Here is a 20,000-nt window from a genome sequence, read left to right as displayed (position 1 = left end):
GCGTTTCTTTCACTGTCTCTCTCTGCCTGTCTATCTATCTATCTATTTAGTCAGTCTGTCTGTCTCCCCCTCTCTCTCTCTGTGAAAACCTTGAAAAGATGAAAATACACCAAACAATTATCTGCAGAAATGTTTTCCTAAATTTCAATAGTTAAACTCTTGAAGTTACATGTACCTACACGTGCGCACACACACTCGCACGCTCCATCCCTCACACACACACACACACACACACACACACACACACACACAAGCACGCACGTACAAACACACACACACACACACACAGAGACACACGCGCGCGTGCACGCATTAACAGTTCTATAATACTGGAAACATGGGTTGAATCATGGGTGCTTCACTCTGTAACAAATTTGCACAATATTCATGATATACATATTTTCGGACTATCGAATGTCGGACGAATGACAAGTCAGACAAAAAGACACGTCGGCCTACTGCCCTGTCGGACCATCGCTACGTCTGACCACCACCGCCTCGGACAACTGCCACGTCGAATTACTGATCGTCGGACTGATGACAAGTCAGACTATTAACATGTCGGACTATCGAGATGACACCGATTCTGTCGTGTGCAGGCGTGTAATCTTAATGAATACGTACGCGTGTCTTGGCTCTAAAATGGCTTGAATCATATTACATTTTGATTTAACATCAGAATAATATTCGATGCGCGATACCGGTTTTGTTTTTCAGTGTGAAACTGAAAACACACAAAAACGCCACAACACATCCAAAAATAGCTATCTACAGGAGAGAGAGAGAGAGAGAGAGAGAGAGAGAGAGAGAGAGAGAGAGAGAGAGAGAGACAGACAGACAGACAGACAGACAGACAGAGACAGAGAGACAGAGAGAGACAGAGACACAGAGAGAGAGACAGAGAGAGACAGAGAGAGAGAGACAGAGAGAGACAGACAGACAGACAGACAGTGACAGACAGGCAGACAGATAGACAGATAGACAGACAGGCAGACACAAAGACACGGAGATAGACAGGCAGAGAGAGGGAGAGGGAGGGAGAGAGAGGAGGGAAAAAAAGAAATGAAAAAGGAAAGACTTTTTTGGTCAAGCTAAGCTTTTGTCCCGAAAACACAAAGCTTGTCGTTTTCAAATGTCGTGATGAAGAAAAAAGACTCAAGGACATGTCGAACATGAACACAAAAATGCGGAAGAGAAAGATAAACAAACACACTGTTGACAGGGGATCGAGAAAGAAGGGATACAGCTTGCTGGCTCTAACGCAGTCCCGTGTGTCAGGCACAATGCAATGGCGCACAATGTCTTCCTTTTCATGTCTCGTCCCCACTGGGGGTGTTGTCAGAGGAACAACACATCATAACCACATAAACTTTCAGGGATTATTATCAATGTCGGACAGTCTTTTGCTTTCGCTGAATGTCGACTTCACAAAACGAAATTCAAAAGCAACATTCTTTGTTCTGAGTAAAATGTCGTGTTAAGTCGAAACCCCGACAAATATCAACGAAAATGGAGAACCACGCACTTCTGAGAGATGAAGTATGTATACATAGTGAAGTATGCATGCATAGCATAAGAAACGAGGTTAATTAACGCATTCTCTCACTTTTGTTTATACACTTGAGAAACAAATGAGTGGCGTCCATATGTCGTCAAGAAACATGCAATCTTCGTGGTTACTTCTGTTTTCTGCAGTGTCACTCTCCCTCCTTGGTGCTTTTATTAAATACATGTGTGCATGAATACGCAGCGCGGAACGCTATCACTGTGCGCGAATATCCGTTCAATTATCAAGTATCTAATGTGAAAACATATTTGTTGACCAGACATACTTTTATCTGCCTGAATGACACTGCGTGTTTGAATTTCAAGTGTGCTGATTAAAAATATTAAAACATTTGATAGATACACACAGACAGACAAATATACAGACAGACAAATATACAGACAGGGACAGAAAGATATCTTGAGGACATCTTCGCAAGCAGATTACAAAAACATTCCACCACGCTTGTGCACCGAGCCTTCCCAAACTTAACTGATGTTGTATTTTTTACTCCTGTTTCTTCATCGCTCAAAACCTGCCAGGCCGACGCACCGCCTGAATGCAGCACTGGCACAAACACTTAGTTCTGCAAAGCCGCCATGCTCAACCCTCGTCACGTCTCACCGTTGATACCGCCCCATCTGTTTCAAGTTATTTTTCTTAGTCACAACACTCCTCCGCCCCTTCTGTACACGTCATTCAAGCCATTGGGGCGTGGGGGCGTGGGGGCGAGAGGGGAGGGCAGGAGGGTGGGGGCGGTGTCCGGCGACAAACGTACTTTATAAAGGATCCCTGGTTTCGGGCCTTTGCTTGATGGGTATTTTGTGGGTATTTTACAATTATGTGCGCGTCTGCCCAGTTCTGACATCCCTTTCCCCATTGTTTATGCATCCGACTATGCAACAGTATGAAGGTGTGGTCTTTTGATTCCAAGTACCCACCGACTGCGATTCCTTCGTGTCCCCTCAAGATGGCGGAGGGCACGCGTTGTCAAGGAAAGTGAAAGGTCGTGACGCCATCGCTTCGAACCAAACAAATAACCGGTTTGCAGTCCGGGTTGTGGTGGTTGATACGGCGGTGGTCTGTTTCCGTCTCGAGAAGTAAAGCACGGGGGTTGGGGGTTGTGGTGGTTGGGGGAGCGGGGCGGGGGGATTGGGGGAGGGGGGGGGGGGATAAAAGAAACGAAAGAGGCCGAGGCATGCAAGCTCTGCACAGTAAACAACAAATGGAGGTCAGACACGACATACCAAACAGGGTCAGCAACAAAAACCGAATGGGGTCGGTGTACATTTCACGTAAAGTAGAGCTCTGAGCTTACAATGTATCATTGACATTCAGAATTTATTTATTTATTTAAAAAAAAAAAGGAGATACATATAGAATAAAATAACAGACAGTCAGAATTTATTTATTAAAAAAAAAAAAGGAGATACATATAAAATAACAGACAGACAGATAGATAAATAGATGGGTTTGGGAATCGGACTGCTTTTCACGAAAGGTTAAAGTCGACACAGTCCCATGATAGCCTTTGCCCCCCTTTTTTTTCTTTTATACATTCACTGAATCAGTGCATTTGTGTATCTATGCAAGACATTTTCTTCTTCTTCAGAACTGTGCTGGTTGCCACGGGTTATCTTACTTGGCCAAATGCATGTTGCACGCGAGACTTCATTTGGCGTCTCACCCGGAGAAAGAACAGCACGAGAGAATAATTCGGTCACGGACAGCACCAAGACCACCTGTCAGGGTTAACTCACTCAGTACGGCCAGTCCTCTCTTCTCCTCTACACAGACCCCTCGGATGTCCAGTGGGTGTCTGAATGACCCAACCTTTAGCTTCCGTCGTCAGAATTGTGGTATTCTTTGTCAACATTCACCTCTTCAGTATAAGAGCCTTCCGCTTGCAATATTTTGATGATGGTAATTGGGGTGAAACGCTGTTCACGTCGTCTCTTTCGCCGTTCGTATGGAGAGAGTTAAAGGGTTAGTAGAGAGGAGTTGGGTGGGGTGGTGGATGGGCGGAGGTAAAAAAGAAAAAAAAAAGGGAGGGGACTGCTCCACGGCACGACACTGTTGCACTGCTCACAGTAAACAGTGTGTGTGTGTGTGTGTGTGTGTGTGTGTGTGTGTGTGTGTGTGTGTGCGCGCGCGTTTACGCGCGCGCGCGCGTGTGTGTGTGCGCGTGTGTGCGTGCGCGTGTGTGCGCGCGCGCGTGTGTGCGCGCGCGCGTATGTGTATGTGTGCGTGCGCGCGTGTGTGTGTTTCTTTCTCTGTTTCTCTCTGCCTATCTATCTATCTATCTACCTATCTAGTCTGTCTGTCTCTCTCTGAAAACACCAAATTTGCAGTAAAAATGTTTGTTTTTAATTGCAATAGTTTAACTCTTACATGTACTTACACGTGCGTACATTTATGCATGCACGCACACACTCGCACGCTCCATCCCTCCTCATACACACACACACGTATGTACGTTCGCAAGTCGAACGAAAACGAACAGAATAGCTGTTGACAAGACAAGAGCCAGGCGGGTCACACACTCGAGCGCACGAAGTCACCCACGACAAAACAAGTCCCTGGCTGTTGATTTTAACTATTTGAACAACCACAATGGCTCGTTTGGCAAACCCATTTTAATTGCGCACACTTTGCCCAGTCCTGCATGTGGATAAGAAGACAGAAGAAAAAACAAACAAAAAACGAAACAAACAAACAATCAGAGAAGAGAGAGAGAGAGGGGGGGGGGGAGGGAGGGAGGGAGAGAAAGAGGGGGAAAAATCTGAGACGTGACATTTTCATCACAACAGTGGCAATGTCATCTTTTTATAGATGCGGCTATTTACACTTCTTTCCATCATTTTTCCACTGTCCCCTCGCCTCGCTTCCCCCGCCACACACCTCTATCCCTTCCCCCCTCCCCAACAAGGGGGGGACAGAGTAAGTACGTGGGGAGGCAGGCTGTAGAAGAGAGAGGCAGGGCAAGGAGAGAGACAGAGACAGACAGACAGAGAGAGGGTAAAGACATGCTTCACACACCAATAACACAGATGCCGTCCAGATAACAGTGAACCAACTGTCAACTCGAGGTATGGGGTGCAGTGGGGAGTACTGATCTCAGATTCTTGAAACCACCTCAAACAGCCATCTTCTGAAACGTGCTCACTGGAAATAACCTCAGTAATCGCCTCCTCTGTTTGGAATTCCTTCTGATCTGGATGTCGGGAACGTATAAAAATCGAAAGCGAATTGGTCTGTTCTTTTCGTTTTGTCGCCCTCGTCGAATCTGACATATTTGACAGATTGGTATTTTTCATTTTAAGATTGGTATTTTTCGTTTTATCCCTTCTGTCAAGTTGACACCCCCCCCCCCCGGCCCCCCCTCAACAAATAAACGCATTGAGCGCATAGAGCTTCAAGAATTGCTCTATAACAAGATGTCTCAATAAACAAAAGTGACTGCTCTTTCATTCTCAGTATCCAGTCACTGAGTCAACCAAAACGTTAGGGCCGCAAGGACGATAATGAACTGAATCAATTAAGTCAGTCGTTTGAACCAAACTGACTGAAAAAGGCACAGTCGGGAATTTACAACAACAAAATCAAGTTGCTGAACAAATGGACCGAGCAGCGCATTCAAATAATCCATTCTGCTGGCTGACTTTCTCTTTCTTTTTTTTTCTTTTTAAAGTAAAAAAGTATGAGCAGAACTTCATAGATTCGTCATTTCAAATACCACACCACAACAATAAAAGTATGAGCGCAACTTCACTGATTCATCATTTCAAACAATTCCACGCCACAACGATAAAACAAAGAGCAAGTCTGGACCTCTGCACCTTCGCTGACCCCCGAAAGGTCGCCGCATTCCCAAAACAGTGCTGGCGATGAATGCGCTGAGAGACACGTAAGGGTCAGGATCAATTTGTTCCACGCCATCCTCTTTCCCACACTCCCCCCAACCGCCCAGACATGCGCCGCGTCACACAGACACAACTGTTTTAATCGTTACTACTTGTGGGCAAAAGCTAGCCCTTGAAGTTTGACAACAACGTGTTAAAAAGGTCATCTTCCTGGGTTAGCAAGCCAGCAATATCACACACACACACACACACACACACACACACATACGCTGGGCTGTTTCTGGATTCATGATGATGCTGACAGTCCCCGTTGGCTCCCCAGTTCGTGACATTCAATGTTAAAACAAACAACGAAAATTAAAAAGGCAAAACACGGCTTCCATGCAGACATGACACTGCTGTGGCATATATATTGATCCATAATTTGAAGATAAATGTTACTGTGTTGTCAAATGGATATAGAAACAACCGAACAAATAAAGTAAAAGAATAAACAACAAAGAAAGAAATAAAAGGCCACACAATGGAAGGAGGCATCATTCCTGATAATTTCGTGTGCCCGAGCGTTTGCGTGCACGTTTGTATTATGTGAGTGCGCATGTGTGTGTGTGTGTGTGTGTGTGTGTGTGTGTGTGTGTGTGTCTAACATAGTGATGGATGGGGTGGGATGCGAGTAAACGTGACAAAATAAAAGTAATCATTTCCTTTCTTTTATTATATATATATATATATATATATATATATATTAAGCCAATGATTTTAAGCATGACAGCCATCAATACAAAGAATGAGACGAGCGTTATGTTTAAGCTTTCCTTTATTCATTTCGAAAGGGCTCTCTTCCACAGTCACGCTTATAACCAAGCCGAAGCACAACTGCCCCATTGTCCCTTTCACGTGGCGACAATTCATTAAGATCACAGTCAACAAGACCCATTAAGTTTAACAGAAAATGGCATTGTGTTTTCCAAAACACTGAAGTCGATTGGGACTGCGAAACATCGCTGCCTACAATCGCGCGAGCATGAGACAGACAGACACACAGACGGACCCACAGACAGACAGACAGACACACACACACACACACAGTCAAATGTCTGTAAGTGGAAAGACGTTACATTAGAAACTACACACATATACACACGACGTCACCAATATCCGATAGAAATTTAATTTCTGGTCTTGATATGATGCACTGTGAAGGAAATGTCTTTTAAAACAAAGAGAAAAGACAACACAGCACATAATCACCGTTTCGTACCAACATGCCCTGAAGAATCAACTCTGTTTTGTAAACCATGTGCTTTTGACTGTCATCGCCATTATCTTTATCGAGCGCAATTACTAGACAGTGTTACGGCTGGGCTATATTGCAACACTGATCATACGACCACACTCTCATCCTTCTGCCAAACTCGACATGCTGTGCAAGTGCATCGCAAGTGCAAATTCATCTGTCCTAGGTCACTAACCTCAACTGTTGTACTTACTGCAAAGGCAAAATGAAAAAAACAAAAAAAAAACAAAAACAAATAGACTGTTGTAGATAACATTTTGGTGTTATTCAGGAACGATATATGCTAAACAGCTCTGAAATGTGGACACAATTTACATGCACAAGTATGAATCAAACGGCACAAGCGCGAGTGACGGGAAAGGGAGACAAGAGATGGGGGCGGGGGTGGGGAGAGAGACAAGATGCCGGAAGACATAGACAGGGGCAGACTGTGAAAGACAGAGAGGAACAGAGAGAATGAAAGAAGGTGGACGATTGTGTGCATTCGTGAGTCTCATCACGTATGTGTGTTCAAGCTGTGTGAGTGTGTGCAACAGGAACTACTGAACGCCCGCCCCACAATACAACAGAAATATGATCACGTCCACACGTGCCTAATCAAAATGTTGCAAATCGTTGCTCCTTGTTTTGACCAACTGCCCGCTTTCCCTGCCCCCTTTCGCCATCTTTTGTACGTAGGCACACACACACAAACACAAACACACACAACAACAACAACAACAAACAAACAAACAAACAAAAAAAAAAAAAAAACGAACACGCGTGAGGAGTGAGGGAAGGGGGGAGGGGGGGGGAGGGAGGGAGAGACAGACAGACAGATACCATGAAAAACAGAGACATAAACAGACAAACATAATAAATAAAAAATAAAACAAAAACAATGAAATAGACGATATATCTGCAAATTGCTGTTCCTTGTTTGAGCCAACTGATAGAGGGGGCAGAGACAAGTTTTCACACCAGGTCCATTCACACCTTTCGTAATAAACACAAGCTTACAGACATAGCGCTTACTACTTCTGATGTTGAAGGTGTTATTCTAAATCTAAATAAAAATAAAGCAGTAGGGCCAGATCTTGTCCATAACAGATTGTTAATCGCCTCATTGCCAGCCATTCTAGACCCACACCCACTAACTAGGATTTTCAACAAAAGCCTTCATGAATCAAAATTTCCTCTGATATGGAAAACAGCACATGTAAATCCTCTGCATAAAAAAGCTTCGAAGGAACTTTGTAGTAATTACCGTCCAATCTCTTTACTTAGCTGTGCCGGTAAAGTCCTTGAGAGATGCATCCATAAGCAAGTTTACAAGTTTTTTTTTCATCAGATCATATTTTGTCTCCTTCCCAGTCAGGTTTTATTCCTGGTGATTCGACAGTAAATCAGTTGCTCTGTATTTATAAATGACTTATGCTCATCTTTTGATAATGGAGTCACAACCCAGGCTGTGTACTTTGATATATCTAAAGCTTTTGATCGAGTCTGGCATGAGGGACTTCTTCTGAAGTTAAAAGCGAATGGCATACGTGGCAAATTACTTGACTGGTTTTCCGATTACCTCTCTAACCGTATCCAAGCAGTTGTTATAAAGAGTGATGTCTGATTACAAAGGAATACCCGCAGGTGTTCCTCAAGGCTCTGTACTTGGTCCACTATTATTCCTTATCTATATCAATGATATTGTATACGACATCCATTCAAACATTAAGCTATTTGCAGATGATACATGTATACGACATCCATTCAAACATTAAGCTATTTGCAGATGATACAAGTATGTCCTTAGCACTAAACAACCCAAACATCCGTGCACAAACACTCAATTCTGACTTAGAAAAGATAGATTCTTGGGCTAAGCGATGGAAAGTCAAATTTAATGAGGGGAAAACAGAGTTATTAAATTTTTCTCGAAACACTGACACAATTTTACCTCTTACTTTTGGCATCACACCATTACAAAGTACAGACACACATAAACATCTAGGTGTCATACTCCAAAACAACTGTAAGTGAGAGGAACATATTAAAAGTATAATCAATGCTGTAACTATGTTGGTTTCTTGTCTTAAGACGTATAAGTACAAGTTAAATAGGAGAGCATTAGGAATCATGTACAAATCATTCATATTACCACATTTTGACTATGCGGATATTGTTTGGGATAATTGTACAGATGCACAATCAGATTCTCTGGAAAATTTACAGCTTGAAGCATTAAGAACCATAACTGGAGCTGTTCGTGGAACAGTCACCAAAAAATATACCAAGAATCAGGGTTCTGTACACTTAAGGAAAGAAGGAAAAGACACAAACTTGTGCATTATTTCAAGATGATTAGCGGTCTATGCCCTAACTACCTAAATGATCTTGTTCCTGGCCTTGTTTCAGACAATAACCCTTACCACAGACGCAGGTCATTGGAACGCACCGTACCAAGATTTCACACCGAACTCTATCGGAAATCATTCATACCATCTACTACTTATCTCTGGAATTCTCTACCTGATTATGTTAAAACCAGCAATTCCTTAAGCCAACTTAAATATTACCTGTGTGCTAACGATGCTGTAGTGCCTAGCTATTATTACTTTGGGAAACGGAAGGAACAAATCATTCACTGTCGACTTCGTCTAGGGATTAGTGACTTAAGAGAAGATATGTTCAACAGACATTTAATAAACGACCCACTTTGTGCTTGTGGCACTGCAAGCGAAACCGCTGAACATTATTTATTATTTTGTCAAGACTTTCATATGGCTCGGGCAAACACAATCTTAAATTTATCTCCACGTTAAAACTCTGTTGCATGGAGATCCTGTTCTCCAAAATCATACAAATATATTCATATTTCAAACTGTTCACCAGTTTATCTCCGATTCAAATAGATTTTAGCTTAGAAAGTATTGTGAAGAAAGGGTACAACATGATTCTATTCGTAAAATATATGTTGGATTTATCTGACTGACCAAATATTCAAAGTTGAATGGATTGGCCAATGATCTGTTAGAATTTCTCCTCTCCCCTCTGTTCCCCCTCCCCCACCACCTTACCCACCATTCTTCTAAATTTTCTTCTTCTTCTTTTTTTTTCCTTCGTGTTTTTCTTCTATCAGACCAATTACTCTGGTGATAATAAATTTAATCTCATGTTAATATTGATATTAGCATTATTTTACTATATTATGTACTGTTTGTTTATTTGTTTTATTTCATTATTTCATTACTTACTGTTTATGAATGTTATTTGATACAATTCATAATATGGTTCATCAGCCGTCATGATAAAATTGAAGTGCAACGTTGTAAGCACAGTATAAGCTTTAAGATTGTTGATGCTCTTTTGTCATTCATTGCATTGTAATCATGTGTATTGTTGAATAATTAAAGATTATTTAAACCAATAAACACAAGCAAGCTGAGAAACAGTTCAATGTCACCACGAGTGCAAACCATCTTTTCCGGACCGAAAGCACACATGACTCTTACTGTGCAACCACGTATCCGGGAGAAGAAATAAACATACACACAAACAGAACAAAAACATATATATACACAACAACCCACAAATGTGTGTGTGTGTGTGTGTGTGTGTGTGTGTGTGTGTGTGTTTTCTTTATTTTCATTTGTGTATATATTTATGTATATATATATATATATATATATATATATATATATATATATATATATATATATATATATATAAATTTAAAAGAAATTAATAATGCAAATCGTTGCTCCCTGCTTTGGCAGACAATTTCTGCACGCCACCCCTCTCCCATCTCTTACACAGAGGCACAAAAAGAACACGTGCACAAGTGCAAGGCACAGACAGACAAACAGACACACACACACCCTGAGAGACTGACGCATCTAGAGACAAAAATAGCATATACATAAACACAAGCAAGCTGAGAAAGTTTTCAATGTCACCACAAGTGTATGACCCATCTTTTTTTTTGTTTCCGGACCGACGGCACACAAAGCTCTAACAGTGAAACCATGTATCCGGGAGAAGAAATAAACCAAACAAAAAAGAAATATATATAAACACACTGAACCGATCCTTCACTCCACATGTGTTCACGTGAAATATCGCTTGCCTGAAACGATGTATTCTGTGAGTGTAACAAAAAAAAAAAAAAAAAAAAAGCTGATGTGAAATACGACCTGTTTGTAATGATGCACTGCGCTTTATATTTGTACTTATGCACAGCTAACTGTAATAGGTAAATGTGAAATATCACGTGTTTCTATTGATGTTCCACGTAAAACTAAAATGTATTGTGCTGGTGTGAAATACTAAGTATATGTGATGATAAAGATATTAATAGTAGTAATGCAGGCTCCACTGCAGATTAACTTTTAAAAAGAAGAAAAAGAAAGAAAAAGAACAGTGTCCAGAAAATAAAATGTCACTGTCAAACTGAATCACACAAACAGCAAAGAAATTCCATAATTTCAAAAGTCATTCAAAGAGAGAGAGATTAAAGATGAAACACCGACACACACACACACACACACACACACACACACACACACGTGCGCGCGCGCGCACCCGAAATTTATCTTTAAAGGGTTTATTTAAAACAATAAACACATAGTTTAATCACATCTGAAGATTTCTGTTTCAAAAAATCTTGGTTATCTGTCGGACGGGAAACAAAAAACGAGGCCAAGGGCGTTAAAAATCAAACAATAAACAAGTGCAGTAACTTGTGCTCCTTGTAAATTAGATAAGGCACGTAACGTCAAGCCACGTCAAGCCATTATTTCAATAATCAGCGCTTTCCACACATGTTAGAAAAAATGAAACAAAATAAAAACAAAAGGCACGGAGAAGTAAGAAATCCACCAACACCATCACCTTCCCCTTCTGACATGCCGAGTTTTAATTTAACACTACACAGTATGTGACAATGGTGGAACTGTTAACCATAAGATTTTCCATGCAATCAACAACACTCTCAGGGGAAAAAAATAAAACAATAATGAATTCAAGACGAAAAGAAAAAGGCTAATGAAATCTGGGTCCTTTCAAGTGAAGATGAAAGGTTCAATGTTGTCTTCCTGTCGTATTTTTCACATACAGCAGCGCCGCCCTTTGTCACTGTGTGGTTTCATTAAAAATGCGCCGTACAAGTAAGCAGACAGTACTTCGAGTCAGTCCTCTCATCCGAAAAAAAAAAGAAGAAAAAAAAAGAGAAAGAAACATGACTTAAGACCCAGACCGCAAGCCAAGAGTCGACTGAAGATCAGAAAGGAGAAGGAGGTGAGATCAACTTCCTCCCCCCCCCCCCTCCCCCCCACTGTCTCCAATCAATTTGGGATCTCTGAGTTCGGGTTTGGTGTTAGCGAAGGAGCCGTAGTGGGGCGGGGCGGACTCGCGATACGAAGCAGGGGGGATTCAGTGCCATTGCATCAGTGTCTGGGATGCCTGTATGGGTGGGTGGTGGGATGGGAGAGGGGTTTGGGAAGCGTAGGTGTTCTGATGTGAAGATCAATATTAGTGTCACACCTCCAAGCGTCTGTCTAGGTCACTCCGACTACCGGGGGGGTACATGTTACCAACCACGTTTCTCCTCCCTCCTCCCACACAGCCTGACTGCTTCACTTCCAATCAAAGACACTCACCTCCCCCCTTCCCCGACCCACCTCTCTCTCTCTCTCTCTCCCGCCCTCCCTCCCCCATGTCTCTGCAGGAACAAACTGCGATTATCTTCACCATAATTTAAGCTCTCTCTTTCTCGGTCGGTCGGTCTCTCTCTCTCTCTCCCCTCCGCCCTTCCTCTCTCTGTCTCTCTCTTCCGCCCGTTATCCCTCTCTCTGTGCCATCGCATCTTTCGTCTCTTCCTACAGAACACGTCCCAACTTCTACAAATATGCAACATTAATGTCTATTAGTAGTAAGAAAAAGTTGCTAACTTTTGCTAAATTCATTAAAGGAGCCAGTTTCAGTCTGGATTATTTACCACTTATGCCTTAACTGTACTTGTTGAATAGGAGCTAGAACAATGACGTGTTAATCTTGACACTGCATCCCGTACATATCCATTTGTAATTGCATGAACATATTTTTTATATGTCTTTTTCTCTCCTGTATATATCAAACCAATTCCAGTATTACTGGCAAATGGGTGCTAAAATAACAAATTATTGTGTATTTTATTTTGTTACACCATGTCATTGTTATTGCTATGCTCCAACTAACCCCTCAGTTCCCAGTTCAGGATCAACTAGTCAGATACAGAGCCGTATTGTAAATCTAAGTTGTGATCTGTGCATTTGTCTATGGATTATTGTTTTCGCTATTCCTATTGCATTGTATCAGACTGGTGATTACATATGGCCTTTTGTTTTATTTTATTTTTTTCCCCATATGTATTATCCCCCCCCCCCCCTTTTGTTTCTTCTTTTAAAATTATCTTCGCTCTTCCTCTGTGACCGTCATCCTGTTATTGTCATGTTTTCTGGTTTCTCTATGACTCAAAAGAGTTAATGGGAATAAACAAACTCTGAAACTCCGCAACGGTTTGTCTCAACATCGAAAAATATGTTCTATTTGGAGAGGGGAAAAGAAGCAATGCATATTCCAATTATGATTTAAATTTTGCTTGATATGTCCAAATATGAAATAACGGTCTATAAACGTTCCTTTCAGCTAAAAAACTGGACAGCAACTATGTATCGATTTAGTCCATTCTGCATTTTCTTAAATTTAAACATAGTTTCAGGCATTGTTGAATGTATTTATGTATATTAATACATGATATGTTACTGTACATCTATTTTTCAGCAAAATAGAATTAAAACCTCCTTTTATAGTTTCGTTCACAAGGAAGGCTTCAATAATACTTCTTGGGACTGTTACAGAGTAAGAATTTCGCATTTTTCATTGAATCAAATGACTCTTCCAATGATTATCAGAAACTTTTGGCATGATTACACCACCTAAAAACAATAAAAATAAAAATAATAAAAAATAAGCTGGAGCATCGCAATCAATTGTCTTTCGTGAAGCGAGCAGTAAACCAGTAAAGCGTCTCGTGTTTATATATATATAACCACAACAACCACAAACAGCCAACAACCATAAACAACGGAAAGACAAAATGCCACAACAAACCACAAATAATCATCATGTGAAATTATCGATAATCGCATCAATATCAAGTATCTACATTCAGGCAAAATAAATGATGATCGCAGAGATCCTCGTTATGGACCCAAGTGGTCCTGCAACAAGCTACATCCCTCACTGTCACCATACACACACAGTAAGACGAATTTCATCCGAACCTGAAATAAAACAAAACAGTCATTTTCTCAAGCATTACTGCAACATAACGCGATGACCAATACTGCACACGCAGGACAAAAATCGCTGGACTAACCTTCCGAAACATTGCAGCGAATGTCTCCAGAACAACTCTGAGTAAGTATCAAACACTTCGGCGAAGAAACGAACACCTTTCTCTCTCACGTGTCCACTGCTACGGACGCTGTGTGGTCTAGGACCGAATTTCATCAGCCACCCCCGGGGTACAACGGAATGGGTTGGACAACTTGAGAGTGAGTCAGTCTGGTGGTGTAATGTCTGTTTACCTCCTTGTTATCCGCGAGACGACGCTCCAGTTTTAATGGGTTGACAGAGTTCACATCTTATCGGTCAGGTGGTCGGTGCTGTTCCACGGGACGTACTTGTTAGTTATGCATTATTTTGGTCTCGTCTACCTCTCATCATCCACTCCGTTCCTCAGTCTGGATCCTTCATGGTGACACTGTTGCCAGCTCATTGTTGCCAGCTCATTTTTAATAACAGCTGACAGCGATTTTCGAGAGAATACTACGCGCACTGGATTCCGTCCAACCTCCCATGTTACGTTGTTTGTTTTTTGGGGTTTTTTTTTTTCAAACAGAACTGAGAATAAACCGCAACTGATACGTCATATTCCGTATTTTCTTCAACAGCATAGAGATTACATTGCCTCATGTACCTTCAATCCGAAGTTATACCTTCTTCATCAGCACTGAGATTAAACTGCCACGTGTACGCTATATCCATTATTACATTTTCTTCAACAGCACTGAGATTACAACACCCAAGATACGATTATTGGTGTGCGTTCTAGAAACAGAGAAACAGACAATGGGTTTTTCAAATTCTGTCTTTCAGACGTGAACGCTTTCATTCTCTTCTCCCCCTCTCCATCCCCTTTCTGATAAACTAAATTTCGAAGTTTACAAAATTACTTCCGCTGACATCTGTTAGTTGTTTCTGGATGTCAACCACACGGACAATTTCAAAAGAAACCGTCTGCTGAACCAAGAATTCAGCTCGTGTGCACAGTAAGTCTGACACTGGCCACACGTGCATAACTACTGCTTTTTTCCTTCTTTCTCCCCCCCCCCCCCCCCACCCCCCTCTCCCAATTTCCATATCTTTTCACCACCACTCCACCACTCACCCAACCCCTTTGCCTCCATTTCCATTATGTGTGCTTTTCTTTCCGTATTTTCTTGCTCCAAGCTCTCGTTACCTCAATTGTCTGCACAGTGGACACACTCCATCAGCAAGTCAAACAGGCAATGGGGACACGGGGCTGGGGAAAGGGTTGGGGCGGGTCGAAATGAGAAGGTGGGGAACAGAGGGCCCGGGCAGGGCACATCTCAAAATCACCCGAAAGCAGGCACCGAGTCAGGGCACAAGTCGGCGCCAACAAAAAGAAGGGAGGTAGCAATAATTATTATGTATGCATAAAATTATATATATATATATATTTCTTTTTTATCACAACGGATTTCTCTGTGTGAAATTCCGGCAGCTCTCCCCAGGGAGAACGCGTCGGTACACTACAGCGCCCCCCCCCCCCTCCCCCCCACCCCCGTATTTTTTCCTGCGTGCAGTTTTATTTGTTTTTCCTATCGAAGTGGATTTTTCTACAGAATTTGCCAGGAACGACCCTTTTGTTGCCGTGGGTTCTTTTACGTGCGCTAAGTGCATGTTGGACACGAGACCTCGGTTTATCGAATGACTTGCGTCCAGACCACCACTCAAGATCTAGTGGAGGGGAAGAAAATATTGGCGGCGCGGCTGAGCCGTGATTCGAACCAGCGCGCTCAGATTCTCTCGCTTCCTAGGCGGACGCATTACCTCTAGGCCATCACTAATCTCTCTCTCTCTCTCTCTCTCTCTCTCTCTCACACACACACACACACACACACACACACACAGATATATGTATATATATATATATATATATATATATATATAGAGAGAGAGAGAGAGAGAGAGAGAGAGAGAGAGAGAGAGAGAATCTGTAACACATGTTGACTTTTTAAAATAATCTGAACCAACCGACAGCTAAGTTTGTGGGGTGTTTTTTTGTTTTTTTGTTTGTTTGTTGTTGTTGTTGTTGTTTTTGTTTTGTTTGTTGTTGTTTTTGGGGGGAGGGGGCGTAACCGAATTCAAACAGGGTTGACTGAATATGGAATTCATTACTGGTTATTAACAGAATTCCTTCCAAATAACATTTGAATGGCACAATAAATCCCCGACTTTCTCAATGACCACACGCTCTTTCTGGGCGCACTGAGCGCGGGAAAAGGCGGGTGTTCGGCAAAAAAAAAACAACTGATGATGTAATCGTTAAGGAGAGATGAGGGGGGTAGGGACTGCGTGGGGGAGAGGGGGTAGGGGGGGGCGGGGGGGGGGGGGGGGTGGAGGAAGGCGTGAATGGCCAGGAACTGGGTGGGCAGTGCTGGGTGATGAAATCCCCCTTCCGGTGAGTTTGGTTTGGACTAATACTGTGGTATTGCCGCTGCCCTGTTTTCAAACCCCACTGTAGTCGGCAAACAAGCTGTTACTGTTTCCTACCACAAGGTGACTCGGGCTGACTCGCCCCCAACTCTCTACCTCCCTTATCTGCCCCACTACACCGCCCTCTTACTTAACACAGCGACGCCATGTGTGTCATGTGAAGAACGCAGTAACAATACAACTTGTTTGCACTTTTCACAAACACCCCGCCTTCCCCACCATAATATCACGGTCTGCCCTGTCCATTAAGAGCCATATTCAAGGTGGTAAACGGTTTAAAACCAAAACCAGAAGCAAGGAAATAATAACCACTGCTAAGTACCCATTCAAGAAAACCCTTCTAGGTTACATCCAATAAGTTATAATTTCCTAATTGTAACACAGATTCTGGGGCATACTTTATCGACTATTTCTTTCTCTATTTCTCTTTGTTTTTTCTCTAAATACTGGCAATAAATAAATGGCACACAGCACGTGATGAAAGGCTATAAAGAAAGAAACAAACCACCTGTGCGATGACTTATTTGTGTAGCTGCTCCATATCCACGTGACACTGACCTCGTTATCACAACCATGATCGCGCTTCCACAAAGATAACAGATATATATATATATATATATATATATTTTTTTTTTTTTTTTTTTTTTTTAAATAGATTTTCACAGTTAACAACAGTATCGTTACTACAACACAGCGCCTACAGGTTAATTAAGGTCGAAGCCTTTTTCCACAATCTCCTGAGCCAACATGTGCAGACCTGCTTGTGCTTTAATCCCCGTCGTGTGCATACAGCCGCAGATCAAACATACAATGTGCGTTAAAGGTCCCATACTTCATCAGTCCATGTCAGCGTATGGGTGGGTTATGGAAATACTAACACACAACAAAGTCTATGGAAACACAAACCAACACTTAACCCCGATAACGAAGTATGACTGCCAATTTGGCGAGCTAAAAACAGTCCTGCACACAAACTCCCACATATAACAACGAGTGACATCTGATCTACAGCTTAATCTTATAATAATTACAAAATGCAAATCTCTCTCTCTCTCTCTCTCTCTTTAGTTCGCAACCGTTGAAATGAATAACATCGACTTTCAGCTCACACCCAAAGCAAAAATTCTATTACGTTGTATTGTGTTCCAGATCCAATCCATCAATCCAGAGAGAGATGTGCAGTTCATCAGTGCATGAAGTAATATGTTGATCGGTGCCTGATCACGTGAAAACAATGTGACAATAGACACGTAATGTTACTGACTGAGAGAAGTGTCCGGTGCCAACGAGGCGTTAATTCACGACAGCCAACGGGAAAATTCATCAATTGACGACTATTCTTGAACACGGCGCGATGCCCCGGATAGACACCACCCCCAAGTTAACTCAACGGAATGATTCTGCGGAAGGCCCGGAACCGCTCCAGTGGAGTGTCAGATCAAGAAGGCTCCAAACACTGCTCTGAAGCGACTCCATGCCCTTAAATTATTTTGTGTCTTAAAAAATAAAATAATAAAAAAGAAGAAAAAAACGACAAGGTAAAATTAATTCTGGGTTGCCCACCACACACTCCAGTCCTTGTACCAATAGCACTCCACAATGAGTCAAGTGTCTTGGGGCAGGCAACAGATTAACTCCCTTGGAGTCAGTTTGGCAGATGGGAAGGAGTCATTCTGGTTCTGCCATAAAAATGCCCGTCTCAAGATAATCTGATTGTCAACGAAATGTGTGCTATTCATTATATCATAATTATTAAGATATCCCAATGGAAAAGAGGGTTTGAGTTAATCTGGAATACTGAGTGGAGTTAAAAAGAAAAAAGAAAAGAAAAAAAGTCCTGTCCTGAAATAACTCCAAGGGAGTGTTTCTGTACCGACCATGGACCTATCTATAATGGCTCTATATACGTCCGTGATGCCGACTCGGTGGATTGAGTCAAAACGGTGCTTGGAATCATTTCAAGGCGTTACACCGGCCACAAGCTTAACATCCTACGATAGCGGTGACGGTGGCGGTGGCGATGGCGGTGGCGATGACGATCTCTCTCTCTCTCTCTCTCTCTCTCTCTCTGCGTGCGTGCGTGCGTGCGTGCGTGTGCGTGTGTGTGTGTGTGTGTACCCCCTGAACCCCACCCATCATGGGTGAATGGGGTAAAAAAAACAAAAAACAAAAACAAAAAAACAAAAAACAAAAAAAAGGGTAAAAGAACAGGAAAACAACTACAGTGAAACGTGGAAAACAAGTAGGTTTTGTCTTCAAGATGACTACGCGCGCTTGTGTATAATAATAATGGGGAGGAAGACAAAGAATCACCCGAAGGAATTCCACGTTTTGTGGATCAAGCACACAGAAGACTGAACCGAAGCTGAAGAGTTTCTGGTAAATCTGTGTATTGTTGTTGTTGCTCACCTTGCCTTCCAGTTCCCAGTAGTTTCAAGCATGTGTTGTGGGAACTGAGGCGGTGTTAATATGAACAACGCTGCAGTCATCCTGAAAACAAAAAACCTCTTTTTTGAAAACCTCAGCACTGAAACCAAATCCTGAGATATCAGTATAATGTGTGGTCTTGAAAGCTCCAAACAAAAATAAACTGTCGTCGATAGAACGTCGCGTCGTTCAAATGACGCTGACTGTCATCACACCGAGACGACAAATTAATGGGCCGCCGGCCGACTACAGACCCAGCCGGCCTCCAGAAAACAATAGGAGACAGATAAAGGAATGACCTACATACTGAGTACAGCAAAACGAGAACTTTGGCCAAAATCTCTGAACTGTCGGGTCAAATATCATTGTGACCTGTTTCACCTTCGCTCATTAAAAAAAAAAAAAAAAAAAAAAGAAGGGAAGAAAAAAATAAAAAAATAAATAAAATAAAATGAGAAAAGAACAGAAAAAAGATTTTCTTAAATAGAACAAAAAACATGCAAACAACACAAAAAAATCAGTACAGTCTGCTTGTGCCCACAAGGTGGAAGAGAGAGAGGGAGAGAGAGAGAGAGAGAGTGTGTGTGTGTGTGTGTGTGTGTGTGTGTGTGTGTGTGCACGCGTGACTTTTGGGCTTTGTCTTCGGATGAGGTGGAGGAGGGGGTGAGGAGTGACTGGTTTTACCCGTCGGCTATAATCACCCTTGACCGGAGATCCGCACAGTACATTCAACAACAACAAAAATCTTATACCTAACCCCATCCCTGTTCATCAAATACAAAACCCGTTCTTGTACTAATGAAGACAAGTACAAACCCAGTGGACTGCGCCCCATCTCCCCTATCAGTTAACAGAATATCCCTTGGTAGCCCAGCTAAAATGCGCCAAACAGCAACCTCCCACAACACGACAATTTTCATCAGCATACTGATGTTGGTCGTTAAGTGGATGAAGAGAAGAAGATCAAATGTACTGTATATTTAAAAAAAAAAGTTCTTTGAAAAAAAGATTTTTTTAAAGAGTATTTGGATAAAACAGAAAGCAGAAC

The 20,000-nt window shown here is 42.1% G+C and overlaps 1 protein-coding gene across 10 annotated transcripts in view; it reads right to left on the bottom strand.

Moving 5' to 3' along the window:
• Positions 1-20,000, bottom strand: part of LOC143286497 (band 3 anion transport protein-like) — a 137,073-nt gene that overhangs the window by 83,464 nt on the left and 33,609 nt on the right. The window contains exon 1 of one of the 10 annotated variants that reach the window (XM_076594137.1): positions 18,935-18,997. The exons of 6 other annotated variants lie outside the window; for them this stretch is intronic. Coding sequence is in view for 3 of the 4 variants with exons in the window: in XM_076594153.1 (XP_076450268.1) it covers positions 14,100-14,111 (12 nt within the window). In the remaining variant the exon portion in view is untranslated. Of the gene's footprint in view, positions 1-14,099; positions 14,177-18,934; positions 18,998-20,000 lie in introns of those variants that run through there. 3 more of the 10 variants (XM_076594153.1, XM_076594078.1, XM_076594145.1) reach the window with 3 other exon arrangements.

This window comes from Babylonia areolata, chromosome 1, assembly GCF_041734735.1.
Source record: "Babylonia areolata isolate BAREFJ2019XMU chromosome 1, ASM4173473v1, whole genome shotgun sequence".
NCBI lineage: Eukaryota > Metazoa > Mollusca > Gastropoda > Neogastropoda > Buccinidae > Babylonia > Babylonia areolata.
Note: the sequence above shows the minus strand (reverse complement) of the source record. Positions and strands in the feature narration are given on the sequence as shown.